General features: G+C 44.6%; 1 protein-coding gene across 1 annotated transcript in view; it reads right to left on the minus strand.

Moving 5' to 3' along the window:
- Nucleotides 1-19000, minus strand: part of LOC124716885 (luciferin sulfotransferase-like) — a 57240-nt gene that overhangs the window by 25113 nt on the left and 13127 nt on the right. The window contains exon 4 of the mRNA XM_047243438.1: nucleotides 13763-13883. Within this exon, the coding sequence (XP_047099394.1) occupies nucleotides 13763-13883 (121 nt within the window). The remainder of the gene's footprint in view (nucleotides 1-13762; nucleotides 13884-19000) is intronic.

Genomic DNA, 19000 nt, shown 5'->3' on the forward strand with positions numbered 1-19000 from the left:
GCTTCTTAGACATCACACAGCCCTACATTTGTGCCCTACGTCCAAGAAGCCATGCAGTCCTACTACACTGTCGCAGTCCTCACACGGGAAGCACCCCAGCTCGTAGGGTTACAATTGAAGCAAAATAACGTTAAAATACAGAAATGTGCTTATTCTACCACCCATCAAAGCCGTGTATCTGTAAAACACTGCATTTGTGTACAGTCGATGTCTCAAGGTTAACAAACCTAACGACCGTAGAAGCGCAAGATACTGCGTAAGCTGGACCGTGTAACAGTCAGTTATGAGCAGGAGATTCACAAGGATACTCTTGGTCTCCCTCTACGATTTTTACCCTCCGCGCTGCCCTCCAGTACTAAATTGGTGATCCCTTGATGCCTCAGAACATGTCCTACCAACCGATCCCTTCATCTTGTCAAGTTGTGCCACAAACTCCTCGTCTCCCCAATTCTATTCAATACCTCCTCATTAGTTATGTGATCTACCCATTTAATCTTCAGCATTCTTCTGTAACACCACATTTCGAAAGCTTCTATTCTCTTCTTGTCTAAACTATTTACCGTCCATGTTTCACTTCCATACATGGCTACACTCCATACAAATACTTTCAGAAACGACTTCCTGACACTTAAATCAATACTCGATGTTAACAAATTTCTCTTCTTCAGAAATGCTTTCCCTGCCATTGCCAGTTTACATTTTATATCCTCTCTACTTCGACCATTATCAGTTATTTTGCTCCCCATATAGCAAAACTCCTTTACTACTTTAAGCGTCTCATTTCCTAACCTAATTCCCTCAGCATCACCCGACTTAATTCGACTACATTCCATTATCCTAGGTTTGTTTTTGTTGATGTTCATCTTATACCCTCCTTTCAAGACACTGTCCATTCCATTCAATTGCTCTTCCAAGTCCTTTGCTATCTCTGACAGAATTACAATGTCATCGGCGAACCTCAAAGTTTTTATTTCCTCTCCATGGATTTTAATACCTACTCCGAATTTTTCTTTTGTTTCCTTTACTGCTTGCTCAATATACAGATTGAATAACACCGGGGAGAGGCTACAATTCTGTCTCACTCCCTTCCCAACCACTGCTTCCCTTTCATGTCCCTCGACTCTTATAACTGCCGTCTGGTTTCTGTACAAATTGTAAAAAGCCTTTCGCTCCCTGTATTTTACCCCTGCCACCTTCAGAATTGGAAAGAGAGTATTTCAGTCAACAATGTCAAAAGCTTTCTCTAAGTCTACAAATGCTAGAAACGTAGGTTTGCCTTTCCTTAATCTTTCTTCTAAGATAAGTCGTAGGGTCAGTATTGCCTCACGTGTTCCAACATTTCTACGGAATCCAAACTGATCTTCCCCGAGGTCGGCTTCTACCAGTTTTTCCATTCGTCTGTAAAGAATTCGCGTTAGTATTTTGCAGCTGTGACTTATTAACCTGATACCTCGGTAATTTTGACATCTGTCAACACCTGCTTTCTTTGGGATTGGAATTATTATATTCTTCTTGAAGTCTGAGGGTATTTCGCCTGTCTAATACATTTTGCTCACCAGATGGTAGAGTTTTGTCAGGACTGGCTCTCCCAAGGCCGTCAGTAGTTCCAATGGAATGTTGTCTACTCCCGGGGCCTTGTTTCGACTCAGGTCTTTCAGTGCTCTGTCAAACTCTTTACGCAGTATCATATCTCCCATTTCATCTTCATCTACATCCTCTTCCATTCCCATAATATTGTCCTCAAGAACATCGCCCCTGTATGGACGCTCTATATACTCCTTCCACCTTTCTGCTTTCCCTTCTTTGCTTAGAACTGGGTTTCCATCTGAGCTCTTGATATTCATACAAGTGGTTCTCTTTTCTCCAAAGGTCTAATTTTCCTGTAGGCAGTATCTATCTTACCGCCAGTGAGATAAGCCTCTACATCCTTACATTTGTCCTCTAGCCATCCACGCTTAGCCATTTTGGACTTCCTGTCGATGACAAACTTAAAAGAACTAATACACAGTTATTGACGACATACATCTATCTTACATCAGTCACAACAGAGTATACCGTGGCATCGACGGCACCGCTAGACTAGCAGTTTTACTGCTATTTTAAGACGTATGCGGTAACGCGTCTGTGGAAATATGATGATGGTAACTCTGATTACCGAAACCGGCCATCGCGGACTAAGATTATGTTAGCGATCTTGGGAAAGAAGTTTTTCTCCTCTAATGTATTGTCACAGATCGCCCGTTGCGGCTCAAAATGAGTAAAGTGAGTGACCAGAGTTGCAAATCTCTGTGACAGGTAGGGCGGACAACAGACTGCCCGAGTGTCGTTCGTGCCTAGCGCTCTCCTCAGACCTGGTGGGGCGTGTGAGGCATACGGACAGCATCGGCGTCGAGTGGTCGTTGTAAGTGGCACGGAGATGCCGCGTACTCGTGCGAGGCGGCGTTACCAGCGGTGACAGGCTCTGGAAGGGTCCTCGTTGTGGGTCTCCACTGGGCCGACCGGTCGAAATGAGCAAACATCCAGATCTGTGGGGCGCCCCGTGTTGCAGCGCGTGAGAACCTGGGGGCAGGCTGGCTCACTGTCAGCATCCCGGCCGACCGAGTCTGACCACGACTAGGAAGGCCTGCCGCGCCGTGTTATGCACCGAGCACAAAGCAGGTGACCCCTCCACATATACGCCTGTGATTCGAGAAAAAGTAATGTACTTCCCGCAACGTTCTGTGCCGTCCCTTAAGCCGTTAACTTTGAGCGTGCCAAGTTCTGCGTGCTGCTGAACGCTCAGGAACGATGCGACTCGTGCATACGGTACGTGGGCTCCAATGTGGTATACGAGATGGCAACGCACTCCAGCGGCAGTTGTGGGATGTTTCTAGTTCGTAAATCACACTGTTTACTCAAAAGGCGCGCCTAAAATTCCGTTATCTCTATTAAAACGCCCATTTCCTCCATTGTTCATATCCTAGTCACGTTGTTCTATATGTAATATAGAAACTTCAGTATCGATGTACATGTTTTAAGACAAAAAGGAAAGTACCATATCCAATCAATAAGGACACAGCCTTATAAAAGTTCCATTACAAACAGTGCGACAGAATTTTGCGATACTTCTCCACTTAAGACAAACACTATTTTCTTTCTCATGTTTTAGTAAAGCCCTAAGTTCATTCTTACTTGATCACTGTTCCTACCCAGTAGCAGAATCTTTAGAACATATAAATCACGGACTCAAAAGAAAAAGGATCAAAATATATTTATACAAGTAGTGCAAGTTGTCCTGTAGATTAACCCAATCGAACAAACTCACTCCTCAAAAAGAGGTGAACTTATACTTACATAGCATCAAATATTGTAGTATATACTTACATTACACTAATAATAAAGCATCAGAACCTATTATAAACACGAATGTTAGGAAAATAATATTTAGACTACGCGAGACGCGAACCATCATCAGATCACGTAACTGACCACGAATCATCAGCGCTACTCACTTTTTTTTCATTTTGTTCGTTATTAATCGTTGTGCTTGGTCGTTGCGGACGTCGAAAGAGATCCTGTTCAAGTTCGGTGGTTGGACCTTCCACTCAGCTTTTTTATTACAGAGGCCAACCGGCTCTCTGACCGAACACGCTGAGCTACCGTGCCGGCTCCTAATTTATTTTGTTCGTTATAGTTCGTTGCAACTGTTCGTGGCGGACTTCCCCTGACGCCCACTGAAGTTCGTTATTGATCCATTCACCCAGTTATTTTTGTTACAGAGGGCTGCCAACCCTCTGACCGAACACGCTGAGCTACTGTGCCGGCTAACTTCGCTGCGTGACAAGAATTTATTTATGGCATATTCTAACATGTCCCCACTTGATAAATGCTTTAACCGTAGCTATGTTACTAACTGAAATTTAATTATGACCAATTGTACCAAAAACAATGTGCTTTTGGTCGATTTTCAGTGTGTCGCTACATTCAAATGACATACTCTCATAATACGCAAGTTACAATAATTCTTTTCCCACTAATATGATGTTTCTCATTATTTTACTGCAAAAAATCACACAGTTAACAACGGGTTTTCGAGTGATTCTCAATTTGCTGGTGCTCAGAAACGACATACATACGTATAGGCTTGAACTGAATGCCAATATGGCGCCTCACAGCTCAATGGTGAAGGGAGATGACGTGCATGTGACGTAGGTGGCGTTCTGCCATCTCATTGGTCAACGCTCAGAATGTCTGGCATGCTGGATATTGCTCTGCACGTTCGTAACGACTCCCGAACGTGCTATTCCACAAGAAACTCGGCACGTTTAAAGCTCAGCGTTCGGATGCACGGTCCGTGTGCCGACGGCTTTAGCGTTGGTCGGAGACTGGCAGGAGCGTGGACTGCCGCTGACGCCACAGCACAGACGGCTGCGTCTGGCGTGGTGCCGTGGACTGCCGAAGAACGGTGTCGCAGTGTGTTCAGCAGTCAACAGTGGTTCAGCGAGTATGGAGGAAGCCTCGGGAGAGGTTCCACTCTAGAAATGTTTTCAAGAAGAGCGGCGGTGTTACTCCTGATGTGGTGGTGCGGAAACCTCGAGGTACGTCCTCATCTCACGCCTGGTACTGACTGAGGGCAGTACGTCGAGGACATCATGCGTCCTCGTGTGCTACCCCTCGTGCGACAGTGTTGTGGTGCCATTTCTCGACAGGACAACGGTCGTCCAGCCCCGTGGCACGTGCCTCTACGAACTTAGTGCGCGATGTTGAGCCAGCAAAACCCCTACTTCTGTCCGCAGTAGAAGCTGTACGGGGCCGGCTCAAACTCAACTCGGCCCTTGTGTGAGTATCCAGGATGCTGTTGTGGGCGAGCTCACCTCTGGACAGGATACGACGGCTTCGTCACACTCTACCCAACAGAATCAGTCCTTGCATCCGGTCCTGAGAGGGTGCGACGTCACACCGAAGAAGTGAACTCACACTCTCAAGTTCTTTCTAAATTTGACTCGATTTTCTAATCGCGGAAATAACATCGCGTACCTTCCCAACGCGCGAAGCTTCACTTCATTTCCTCCTCCGCTTCCGGGTGCTTCATTTTTACGAAGGTAATCCCAAAAGTAAGGTCTCCTAATTTTTTATAAGCACAGAAACCTATTTGTGTGACAGTTGGTCACACTGTTATGAAGAGTGCTTCACGCGCTGTGTGTAAACATGCGCACGCCGCGCTGAGGCGCTCAGTCTTGGCTTGGCAGCCGTTGTGAACGGAGCTTTCGTTGGATGTTACCGCCAAGTGCGAATTGCGCGCAGTTATCCGGTCTTTGAACGCAAAGGGCACTGCGCCGATTCAGATCCATCGCCAATTGACGGAAGTGCGTGGTGACTCGTGCACGGATGTCAAAAATGTCCGTAAGTGGTGTAGAGAGTTTGCAGCTGGTCGGACCGAAATTCAAGACGAACAAAGGCGCGGGAGACCGTCAATTTCTGAGGAGACAGTGCTGAAGGTTGAGCAAAGCATCCGTGGAGATCGGCGGATCACCCTGGATGATCTCTTCACGTTGGTTGCTGAGGTTTCCCGAAGTACAGCTCCCAGAATTTTAACGGAAACATTGAACTACCGGAAGGTGTGCGCAAGGTGGGAGCCACGCGTGCTGACTGAGGACCACACGCGGCAACGAGCTGATGCTTCCCGCGCATTTCTTCACCGCCTTGCAGCCGAACAGGACAACTTTCTGGACTGGTTAGAAGAACATTTCGCCGGAAAGCGATTCAGCTCCGACGACGAGGAGAAAGAAGAGCTTCATAACTTTCTAAACAGCATGGCGGCGAGCTGGTATGACATGGGCATACAAAAACTGCCACAGCGTCTACAAAAATTCATCGACGGAAATGGTGATTATGTCGAAAAATAGCTAATGTTCAAGCTGTAAATTGATGCAAACCATTGTAGAAATAAACAGGTCTATGTGCTTATAAAAAAAATAGGAGACCTTACTTTTGGCATTACACTCGTATTTTTCGGACGGTGTATGTCCACACATGCTGTACCTACAGGGTCAGAGTCCCCAAAACAGAAGTTGCGGAATGGTGAATCTGCTTGCAGAGATGCGCACAGTGCGGTCACTGCTGTGTCTGTTGGTAGCGGACCACTGGACTGCGGCTGCACTGGACACGGTGCAGCCTTCTCCACACGTCGCTCTTGCGCAGTGTGCACCCGCAGCTCCGTCCAGCGGCGATAACCACTTCGTCGAAAGTCCGCATTTCGGCGTCCGTGACAAATATGGGGTGACCTTACAACAACGCACTAACCTCTGTTTTGGGAAGACTGACAACAATGAAAGAAGCTTTTCTGAAAAAAGGAAATATATCACGATTTACTACAAGTTTTAGTGTTAGGAACTCTTTTCTGAGGTGTAGCCTTCTACAGAAGTGACACGTGGACGATAAACAGACTGGACAAGAACAGGACAGAAGCTTTTGATATCTGCTGCTACACACGAACGCAGAGGGTTCAGTGCGTGGATCGGATTACGAACCAACAGGTATTGGATCGAATCGGGAAGGAACGAAATTTGTGGCAAAACTCGACTAAATGAACAGATAGAGCAAGAAATTTTCAGTTTGCTAATGGAAGGAAATGAGGCGGTTAGGAAGTGTAGGCAGAGTCCAAGGTTGGGTGTGCGGGGTGTTTTCGTCAGAGCGTGCAAAAATGTAAGAGGACGTACAGAATTCTCCACTGGACAGTTTGAGGTAGCCAACCTGGAGTCGGAGAAACCAGCTTGAGGAGATACGTATGTAAACTTGTCTAGCGCTTTGTCTGACGTTGGTACTGTCCACCTTACTTACAACTAACATGCGCACAGGTTTACATGTACTGCGCTGTTTATTTACATGTATTTTTTTTATCTCCTGCCAGGAAACAAGGAGACGTGCCCTATTACTAGGAAGTCATGATGCAGGTGTTGTTTACTTTACTTCCCCATAGGATGGCTCTGTTGAATCGTATTTACATTGTTCCATGTCACAAATGTCGTGCTACAGAAGACTGCTGAAGATTAGATGGGTAGATCACATAGCTAATGAGGAGGTATTGGATAGAATTGGGAAGAACAGAAATTTGTGGCACAACTTGACTAGAAAAAGGGATCGGTTGGTAGGACATGTTCTGACACATCAAAGGATCACTAATTTAGTATTGGAGGGCAGTGTGGAGGGTAAAAATCGTAGAGGGAGGCAAAGAGATGAGTACACTAAGCAGAAGGATGTAGGTTGCAGTAGGTATTTGGATATGAAGAAGCTTGCACAGGATAGAGTAGCGTGGAGAGCTGCATCAAACCAGTCTCTGGACTGAAGACCACAGCAACAACAACGATCATGGCAGGACGTGCTATACATCAACGACAGACCCTTTCATTACTCTGTGGGATTCAGAGACGTACAGTACAGTACGATGGAGCAGTACCGGTACTGTCTCGCAGCACTCACTGACATGCTCCTTGTGTGTGGGGAGGTACGTTGCAATGCCCTCGCTGCTGAAAGGCTGTACAGGGAACGATTTCCTAGCAGGCATCATCCGTCACGACGAGTGTTTATTTCTCTCGATTCACGAATGCGGCAGACTGGTTCTACATCTACATCTACATCGATACTCTGCAAATCACATTGAAGTGCCTGACAGAGGGTTCATCGAACCACCTTCACAATTCTCTATTATCCCAATGTCGTGTAGCGCGCGGAAAGAATGAACACCTATATCTTTCCGTACGAGCTCTTGTAAGTAGGCTGTATAGGTTTTTTATTTGTAACGCCACGTAGCGCTCTGTATGAAAATCACTGGCTGTGCTTTGTGCAGTCTGTGGCTGGTTTGCATTGTTGTTGGCTATTGTAGTGTTTGACAGTTAGATGTTAACAGCGCGTAGCGTTGCGCAGTTGGAGGTGAGCCGCCAGCAGTGGTGGATGTGGGGAGAGAGATGGCAGAATTTTGAGATAGTAAGATTAGCGGACGATCTGGACGTGTATCCATCAGAAAGAGAAAATTTGTAATATTGGATATCATGGATTGATATATATATATATTATGACTTTTGAACACTATTAAGGTAAATACATTGCTTGTTCTCTATGAAAACCTTTCATTTGCTAACTATGCCTATCAGTAGTTAGTGCCTTCAGTAGTTTGAATCTTTTATTTAGCTGGCTGTAGTGGCGCTCGCTGTATTGCAGTAGCTTGAGTAGCGAAGATTTTTGTGAGGTAAGTGATTTGTGAAACGTATAGGTTACTGTTAGTCAGGGCCAATCTTTTGTAAGGATTATTGAAAGTGAGATTGCGTTGCGCTAAAAATATTGTGTGTCAGTTTAGTGTTGATCAGAATAGGTAACGAGCGAAATGTCTGAGTACGTTCAGTTCTGCTCAGCTGTTTGAAAATCAAATAATGTGAGAGGTTTATCAGCACAGTAATTCATTAATTTTTCTAAGGGGACGTTACACACTAATTTCCCTTATTTTATCGTGATGATCGTTCTTCACTATGTAAGTCGGTGTCAACAAAATATTTTCGCATTTGGAGGAGAAAGTTGGTGATTCGAAAGAAGAAACGAGGTAGCTGGCAACATGAGCACCACTCGCTCACCCGATCTTGAAGAGGAGGTACCGGAACATGTTGTAGCGGACCCCACTACAAGGTCTCGTCGTATTGCAGGTAAAATGGGCGCTGCATGTACTAGGGCATGCCGAGTACTCCACGAACAACAGTTACACCCGTATCACCCACAACGAGTCCATGCAGTGACTGTGACTGACTTTTCACCAAGGACGGCGTTGTGTCAGGTTGCTGCAACAACGGGCTCACCGAAGAGATTTCCTCCAAACCGTGCTGTTTACTGACGAGGCCTCATTTGATCGTAATGGTATTTCGAACAGCAGGAATAGCAATGCGTGGGATGAGGAAAACTTTCACGCACTAGCAGAGTCACACCATCAGGTACGTTTTGCGCCGCGCGGGATTAGCCGAGCGGTCTCGGCGCTGCAGCCATGGACTGTGCGGCTGGTCCCGGCGGAGGTTCGAGTCCTCCCTCGGCCATGAGTGTGTGTGTTTGTCCTCAGGATAATTTAGGCTAAGTATTGTGTAAGCTTAGGGACTGATGTCCTTAGCAGTTAAGTCCCATAAGATTTCACACACATCTGAACTTTTTTTTTTACGTTTTGCTGTTAATATCTGGGCTGGCACTGTACGCGACAGACTCACTGGACCATATCTTCTGCCTGGCCGTCCTAATGGCCGCTTGTACTTGACGTTCGTGCAAAGAGGTCCACCTCAATTGTTGGAAAGCGAACCTTGGCCGTTCGTGAGACGATGTGGATATAACATGACGGAACACCGCCTCACTTCAGTGTGGATGTCCGCAACCATCTCATTGCTGTATTTCCTGGTCGCTGGATTGAAAAGGAGGCGCCGGCCGAAGTGGCCGTGCGGTTAAAGGCGCTGCAGTCTGGAACCGCAAGACCGCTACGGTCGCAGGTTCGAATCCTGCCTCGGGCATGGATGTTTGTGATGTCCTTAGGTTAGTTAGGTTTAACTAGTTCTAAGTTCTAGGGGACTAATGACCTCAGCAGTTAAGTCCCATAGTGCTCAGAGCCATTTGAACCATTTTTTTTTGAAAAGGAGGTGCTATTCCAAGCTTGCGAGGACTCCTGACATGAATCCCCTCCATTACTTCCTATGGGGATATCTAAAGTCATTCGTGTATGGGACCCCTGTGGATACGGAGATGGAATTAGTTGCCAGAATTGTAGCTGCGTCTGATGTAATTGGAAACAGACCAGGGATATTTGTCAGGGTGCGTCAGAACCTCATTCGCAGATGTCGTGCTTGCATTGAGGTTGATGGTCGGCAGTTTCGGCACATTTTGTAAGATACAGTACAAATGGTACATTCATTGTGCCAATGATGGTATTTGAAGTTAACTGTAACTAATGTAAATAAGAAAGCACACAGTAATGCGATTTTATTCCTATTATCCCTCGAAGCTGGCATGTTCCCTGCCTGACATTGCACGCTGTCACGGAAACAGCCTGTATAGGCAGGGTCAAGTGAATGTGGGATGCGTAGCTGCTCAGAGGTGAAGAGGCTTGCACAGGATAGAGTGGTGTGGACAGCAGCACCAAACCGGTCTTCGGACTGAAGATCACAACAAGTGCCGCAAAAAGTGTAATTCCTTCAATAAACATAACACATCAAAAGAAGTCAGTAGCCAGGGTAGAGCATACTAAGGTTTTGGGTGTACACATAGATGAGAATCTTAATTGGAAAATTCATATTTTGGATCTCCTAAAGCGACTAGGTTCAGCAACTTTTGCAATCAGAATAACTGCCAATTTTGAGGATGTAGAAATTAGTAAGCTAACATACTTTGCATACTTCCACTCTTTGATGTCATACGGAATAATATTCTGAGGCAACTCAACACTTAAGCAAAAGGTGTTCACTGCTAAAAGGAAAGTAGTTAGAATAATGTGTGAGGTTCATAGTCACTCATCTTGTATGGCTCAAATGGCTCTGAGTGCTATGGGACTTAACTTCTAAGGTCATCAGTCCCTTAGAACTTAGAACTACTTAAACCTAACTAACCTAAGGAAATCACACACATCCATGCCGGAGGCAGGATTCAAACCTGCGACCGTAGCGGTCACGCGTTTCCAGACTGTAGCGCCTTTAACCGCTTGGCCATCCCGCTCATCTTGTATGCATCTGTTTAAAAGGTTAGGAATTCTTACAACTGCTGCACAGTACATTTGCTCAGTAATGAAATTTTTTCTCAACAACATGGACCAGCTTAAAATCAACAGCAATATTCATGATTACAATACTAGAAAAGAGGAAGACCTACACTATCCTTTACTTAACCTATCTTTGGCACAGAAAGCGGTAAAATATGCTGCTATAAAACTTTTTGATAAATTACCAGATGAAATAAAATGTCGGACAGACAGCAGTAATAGTTTCAAAAACAAATTGAAATCATACCTCCTCGACAACTCTTTCTATACCATAGATGAATTCTTGAATATGAGTAAATAAATCTGGAGGGGGAAAATTTACCTTGTTTCCTGTGCGCATTTCTCGTGCATTTGACACGTTCCACATCATAACGGTTTTCCGTGCTGTTGATCACTGGAACACGTAACTAACTGACAACGGTTTGAAATATGATACAGAGTAATGGAAAATGAACGTGACAGAAAGAAAGTATCCCTGTGACAGAAGTAATGAGATTATTTCAGAAATATACATATAGACTGAAAGACAGAGCTGACAAGTGCGAAAATGTTCGCACAATCAGCTTAACACCTCATGCATCGAAGCTGCTTACAAGAATAATATACAGAAGAATGGAAAAGAAAATTGAGAATGCACTAGGTGACGATCAGTTTGGCTTTAGGAAAAGTAAAGGGACGAGAGAGGCAATTCTGACGTTACGGCTAATAATGGAAGCAAGGCTAAAGAAAAATCAAGACACTTTCATAGTATTTATCGACCTGGAAAAAGCGTTCGACAATATAAAATGGTGCAAGCTGTTAGAGATTCTGAAAAAGTAGGGGTAAGCTATAGGGAGAGACGGGTCATATACAATATGTACAACAACCAAGAGGGAATAATAAGAGTGGACGATCAAGAACGAAGTGCTCGTATTAAGAAGGGTGTAAGACAAGGCTGCAGCCTTTCGCCCCTACTCTTCAATCTGTACATCGAGGAAGCAATGATGGAAATAAAAGAAAGGTTCAGGAGTGGAATTAAAATACAAGGTGAAAGGGTATCAATGATACGATTCGCTGATGTCATTGCTATCCTGAGTGAAAGTGAAGAAGAATTGAATGATCTGCTGAACGGAATGAACAGTCTAATGAGTACACAATATGGTTTGAGAGTAAATCGAAGAAAGGCGAAGGTAATGAGAAGTAGTAGAAATGAGAACAGCGAGAAACTTAACATCAGGATTGATGGTCACGAAGTCAATGAAGTTAAGGAATTCTGCTACCTAGGCAGTAAAATAACCAATGACGGACGGAGCAAGGAGGACATGAAAAGCAGACTCGCTATGGCAAAAAAGGCATTTCTGGCCAAGAGAAGTCTACTAATATCAAATACCGGCCTTAATTTGAGGAAAAAATTTCTGAGCATGTACGTCTGGAGTACAGCATTGTATGGTAGTGAAACATGTACTGTGGGAAAACCGGAACAGAAGAGAATCGAAGCATTTGAGATGTGGTGCTATAGACGAATGTTGAAAATTAGGTGGACTGATAAGGTAAGGAATGAGGAGGTTCTACGCAGAATCGGAGAGGAAAGGAATATGTGGAAAACACTGATAAGGAGAAGGGACAGGATGATAGGACATCTACTAAGACATGAGGGAATGACTTCCATGGTACTAGAGGGAGCTGTAGAGGGCAAAAACTGTAGAGGAAGACAGAGGATGTAATACGTCAAGCAAATAATTGAGGACGTAGGTTGCAAGTGCTACTCTGAGATGAAGAGGTTAGCACTGGAAAGGAATTCGTGGCGGGCCGCATCAAACCAATCAGTAGACTGATGACCAAAAAAAAAAAAAAAGATTGAAAGGTTAACCGCCACTGCTACTATGGACATTCACAGATGTTCGGTATGTGCTCCATTTGTGGCACGGCAGATGTCTGTCTGGCGCTGCATTTCCTACTACGTCCGTTTGAACGTAGTCCGATCAACGGACTTAACCCCGCCGACTGTACGGTGCTTTATCTGTTGTTCAGTCCTGCGGAAATGGGGGTACGGAAACCATATGCTTGACACATTCTCAAAACAAAAAAAACCACTGGTGTAATGTACGAGGTTATGCCAACGTGACGAGGGTCCGTCCTGCTACAAAACTAAGTACCTTTTCTGTCAGCTGAAGCATCGACGAGACAGAAAGCATACCGAGAAAGACTATGCTTGTAACGGTAGGTTCCGCGAAGGAGGAAGAACCAAAGACTCTGTGGTTTATTAGCGCGTAGAAAACGTTAAGCTTCAGAGACTCACGTTCAGCTTCCAGAGAGGGATGCGGCATTACAAATTATGCTCTTTCACTTTGTCACTTCAGTGAAATGTGGCTTCGGCAGGAAACACAAGTCTGTCTGCGAAACCGTCCGCCTCCAAACGTGCTTGAAAGTCTGTGCATAGTTTTCTCCGTTTCAGTTTATCGGCTGCTTTTAGCGGCTGCACCATTTAAGTTCTGTAAGCCTCGAACTGCAGACGCTTACGCAACACACGCCACAATGTCGACTGCGGCACGTCCACTTCCCTGCTGGCACGACCCGTGAACTTTCTGGGGTTTCTTTCTCAGATCGTGCGAATGTTTTCCACCACTTCATTCTCGACTAGTGACCATCCTACGGTTATTCTTCTTGCGTACGCATCTTGACGGTGTGGTGCCACTTTATCGAACTCGGCCCGAAAATATATTTCAACAAGGATTACTGATGATATTTTTTACTTATTCTATGACATCGTACTCCTCTTCTATGGCGGATGCCACCATTTCTAATACTAACGCCAGCGATAAAGAACAACGGCGACTTTCCATTGCCTCATTGTTGCTAACCTAAGCTGTAAGAGTTAACCTTCCAGTGTATCTGGTTATTCCCGATATAAAGTCATTACTGCAGTCACAGGAACACTCTCTTTTTGTCCCATACTATTTGAATCACCCTCCACAGTACTTAATTTCATCGCTGCTGTTTAACGGGACATATCCGGGATTCTACTTCACTCACCACAGTCAGCGAGGAAACACTCGAGGAACTCGTCCAGTGAGAGTTTGAGTCCGTGGATGAGGCAGTTGTGGTAGTAGAACGAGGTGGCGGCGTCTTTCGGACTTCTGGCGACGTATATGATCTGCAAAATAAACGAGACAGCCACTTGTTAAGGCATTGCTAATTACGCATATAATTTTTTTGTGAATTTCTTTAGATTTCTATTCTTATTCTTTTGTTCATATGGGCATTTCTAATTGTGATTATGTAACATTCTACTCTGGTTTTTAGATGTAAAGATGTAATTGTGATTATTTCGTTTGCCAACGGATAAATATATTTCTTGTTTTGTACCTGTCGTAAAGTTCTCTTTTGGAATATTATTAAATGTGAAAAATGCAGTCAATAACATTTATAAAGATTTATGTAATTTACGATAACGATATAACATCTATAGACAGGGGACAGCGATAGTGATATCGATAGTCGAAAGGTTGTTGTGTAGTAGATGGGATGGTGGATCGTGTGTCTGCGAAGCGTGTGCGGAAAAATAGTACTGTGTTTTATGAAAAGCATACGTAATTGTATGGACAGTGATACCGAACTATCAGATTGTTTATTCTCTTTACCACTGCGGTATGTAATGCCATCGCCACCGAACTTTAAGAGCAAATAAACCGGACTCTGAAAGTGGCGCTAACAATACTTTGCTGTGGCCGACACGAACAGTGCTTTTATGCGAATGAACTTTGCTGGTATTGGTTTTGGGTGGTGAAACTGTTGTCTATCACATTCTATCAAGCCGTGAAAGTGAAGACTTTAATTAACTGTGCAATATAAATGACTTTCAGTCACGTCGTCGAAGTCTGAAATGCAAGAACAGAGTGGACATTGTTTACGTTGTGCTTCACACACAAGAACAATTCTATGAACTGTGTATTTGTGGCTAAGACTATATGAATGTGACGAACTGTGTAATTATGGACGATAGCGTCACGGACAGTGCATAAAGTGTAAAAATGAGCGATGTCTACGTAATGTACTTTGAAAGAGAGGACATGTCAACAACGTTCGTACACTGGCGTCTTGTGGTTTGTTAATCACCACGGGGTTAATGATACAGCTGTGCCGGAACTTTATTTGCGTTTCGCCGGAGAAGATTAACCAGCGGAACTGCCTGTATCCTGCTCTCATCATCGTAACCCGCCGACGTCGTGCTGCCCAACGCAACGCTTCGTACGCAACAAAAAGTTAAGGGATTTCGCCGAACGCTATCCCCTGACCTAGAAACTTTCTTTCTCTATTAAAAGTATAAGAATTACAGACTCTATTCAAATAAATTCTTTGTTTGGTTTATGTTTGCTTTCTACTAACGAAACTAAAATTACAATCAGTGAATTAAAATGTGCGTGGTAGTCATTGTTGAAACACCAGTAAATACAGGGTTATTACAAATGATTGAAGCGATTTCACAGCTCTACAATAACATTATTATTTGAGATATTTTCACAATGCTTTGCACACACATACAAAAACTCAAAAAGTTTTTTTAGGCATTCACAAATGTTCGACATTTGCCCCTGTAGTGATTCGGCAGACATCAAGCCGATAATCAAGTTCCTCCCACACTCGCTGCAGCATCTCCCCATCAATGAGTTCGAAAGCATCGTTGATGCGAGCTCGCAGTTCTGGCACGTTTCTTGGTAGAGGAGGTTTAAACACTGAATCTTTCACATAACCCCACAGAAAGAAATCGCATGGGGTTAAGTCGGGAGAGCGTGGAGGCCATGACATGAATTGCTGATCATGATCTTAACCACGACCGATCCATCGGTTTTCCAATCTCCTGTTTAAGAAATGCCGAACATCATGATGGAAGTGCGGTGGAGCACCATCCTGTTGAAAGATGAAGTCGGCGCTGTCGGTCTCCAGTTGTGGCATGAGCCAATTTTCCAGCATGTACAGATACACGTGTCCTGTAACGTTTTTTTCGCAGAAGAAAAAGGGGCCGTAAACTTTAAACCGTGAGATTGCACAAAACACGTTAATTTTTGGTGAATTGCGAATTTGCTGCACGAGTGCGTGAGGATTCTCTACCACCCAGATTCGCACATTGTGTCTGTTCTCTTCACTATCAAGAAAAAATGTTGCTTCATCACTGAAAACAAGTTTCGCACTGAACGCATCCTCTTCCATGAGCTGTTGTAAAAGCGCCGAAAATTCAAAGCGTTTGACTTTGTCATCGGGTGTCAGGGCTTGTAGCAATTGTAAACGGTAAGGCTTCTGCTTTAGCCTTTTCCGTAAGATTTTCCAGACCGTCGGCTGTGGTACGTTTAGCTCCCTGCTTGCTTTATTCGTCGACTTCCGGCGGTTACGCGTGAAACTTGCCAGCACGCGTTCAACCGTTTCTTCGCTCACTGCAGGCCGACCCGTTGATTTGCCCTTACAGAGGCATCCAGAAGCTTTAAACTGCGCATACCATCGCCGAATGGAGTTAGCAGTTGGTGGATCTTTGTTGAACTTCGTCCTGAAGTGTCGTTGCACTGTTATGACTGACTGATGTGAGTGCATTTCAAGCACGACATACGCTTTGTCGGCTCCTGTCGCCATTTTGTCTCACTGCGCTCTCGAGCGCTCTGGCAGCAGAAACCTGAAGTGCAGCTTCAGCCGAACAAAACTTTATGAGTTTTTCTACGTATCTGTAGTGTGTCGTGACCATATGTCAGTGAATGGAGCTACAGTGAATTTATGAAATCGCTTCAATCATTTGTAATAGCCCTGTATAAACTTCTTCCTCTCATTAGAACTAATTCTCCTTGCATGTCAAAATTATTGTAGTTATTTTATGCAGTTTTATGTATTGTTATGAAACTAGATATATGACAGTGACTAATAAGAGTATTTTGTCGCGAAATATGGCTTCGCGCGAAAATTACGGTGACCGCCATAATTGCTTGCGTTCTGACCAATAACGTAAAAGCTGCTATTCCGGTATTGGTGCATTTCCTGACATGAGCGTGAATTATGAATGCCAACTGTCGGATCACGTAGGGACTGTTTACCCAGTAATAAAAGTTTTTGATATTGTATCGCTACGAGTCGTAGTATTAAGAGACACTGGTTATACTCAAAAGTGGGTAGATGTATGGTGAACCCCCCCAGTGTTCATGCGATTATTAACAGTATTGTGTGTGATTCACGAAATTTTGTCACTTTTTCTAAATCCTTTCAGATATTGTCTTAGATGTCTTTGAAGTTTCAGAGAATATATACACAATTTTGTCGGTTCAGGTTAATTTCAGAGCAGTTTCTCGTGAATATTAGAATTTTCAGTTCATAAACAAAGTGGGATCGTAACCAATTGAGAAGTGTAACAAAGAGTGTGGCTTTCCAACTAGAATTTTGGATTACTTCACAGTTCAGATTTTGATAATTATTTTTCCTGTGGGTTGAGGTCGTCACACACTTCACTCTGGCGCCTGGCAGTGGCGTATATAGCACTCGTGCTGGGACTCTCTATAGGGGGCAGTCAAACGAAAACGAGACACGTGGAAAAAAGTAAGTAGGCTGTTTACTCTTTCAAAAGTAATCGTAGTAACTGTTAGTACATCTATCCCACTCTCAGACAAGACGGTCAGTGCCTTTTTAGAGAAATGTTTGCGGTTGTCTACGGAAGCACGATTGTACCGAGGCGTACACCTCTTCGCCCGAAGCAAATACACGGCCACGAATGCCTCTTCTCAGGGCTCCAGAAGTACGGAAATCGTATGGGGAGAAATGGTGACACTAAGTTGACAAGGTTGGTTCGTGTACGCCGCAGAAGAATCGCTGGGAAGTCAGTACACATCCTCCATACGATCCGGATCATTCCCCATGCGATTTCCAAATTTCTGGAGTCCTGAAAGAAGACATTCGTGGCCCTCAATTTGCTTCGGACGAAAGCGTGCATGCCTGGGTACAGTCACGGTTCCACAGGCAATGGCAAAAATTTTCCACGTGAAGGTATTGACCAGACCTCACAGTGGGTTACAACTATTAACACATACGGCGATTACTTTTGAAATGATAAATGGTTCTTTCCGTCTGTTTCGTTTTCACTGGACTGCCCCTTATATATGTACATTACCTGCATCTACATACATACAAGTATGTGACAAAACTCATGGGTTAGCAACATGCAAGTATATAGAGGGCGGCAGTATCGAGTACACTAACTACACTGAAGCGCGAAAGAAACTGGTATAGACATGCGTATTCAAATACAGAGACATGTAAACAGGCAGAATACGGCGCTGCGGTCGGCAACGCCTATATAAGACAAGTGTGTGGCGCAGTTGTCAGATCGGTTATTGATGCTACAATGGCAATTTATCAAGATTTGACTGGGTTTAAACGTGCTGCTATAGTCTGCGCACGAGGGATGGGACACAGCATCTCCGAGGTAGCCATGAAGTGGGAATTTTCCCGTACGGCAATTTCACAACTGTACCCTGACTATCAGGAATCCCGTAAAACATCAAACCTCCGACATCGCTGCGGCCGGAAGAAGATCCTGCAAGAGAATCGTTCAACGTGACAGAAGCACAACGCTTCCACAAATTACTGCAGATTTCAGTGCTGGGCCATCAGCAAGTGTCAGAGTCCGAACCATTCAACGAAACACCATCGATATGGGCTTTCGGAGCCGAAGGCCCACTCGAGTACCCTTCATGACTACACGACACAAAGCCTTACGCCTTGCCTGGGCCCGACATTGGACTGTTGATGCCTGGAAACATGTCGCGCGGTCGGACGAGTCTCGTTTCAGTTTGCATCGGACGGATGGACGTGTACGGGTGTGGAGACAACCTCATGAATGTGAGGACCCTGCATGTCGGGAGAGGACTGTTCAAGCTGGTGAAAGGCCTGTAATGGTGTTGAGCGTGTCCAGTTGGAGTGATATGGGACCCCTGATACGTCTAGACTCTGACAGGTGACACGTACGTAAGCATACTGTCTGATCACCTGCATCCATTCATGTCCATTGTGCATTCCGACGGGCAATTCCAGCAGGACACCCCCACACGTACAGAATTGCTACAGAGTGGCTCGAGGAACACCCTTCTGACTTTAAACACTGCCACTGGGCACAAAATTTCCCAGACATGAATATTATTGAGCATATTTGGGATGCCTTGCAAAAAGAGATCTGCACCCCCTCGTATTCTTACGGATTTATGGGCAGGCCTGCAGGATTCATGGCGTCATTTCCCTCCAGAA

Source organism: Schistocerca piceifrons, chromosome 9 (genome assembly GCF_021461385.2).
Source record: "Schistocerca piceifrons isolate TAMUIC-IGC-003096 chromosome 9, iqSchPice1.1, whole genome shotgun sequence".
Lineage (NCBI taxonomy): Eukaryota > Metazoa > Arthropoda > Insecta > Orthoptera > Acrididae > Schistocerca > Schistocerca piceifrons.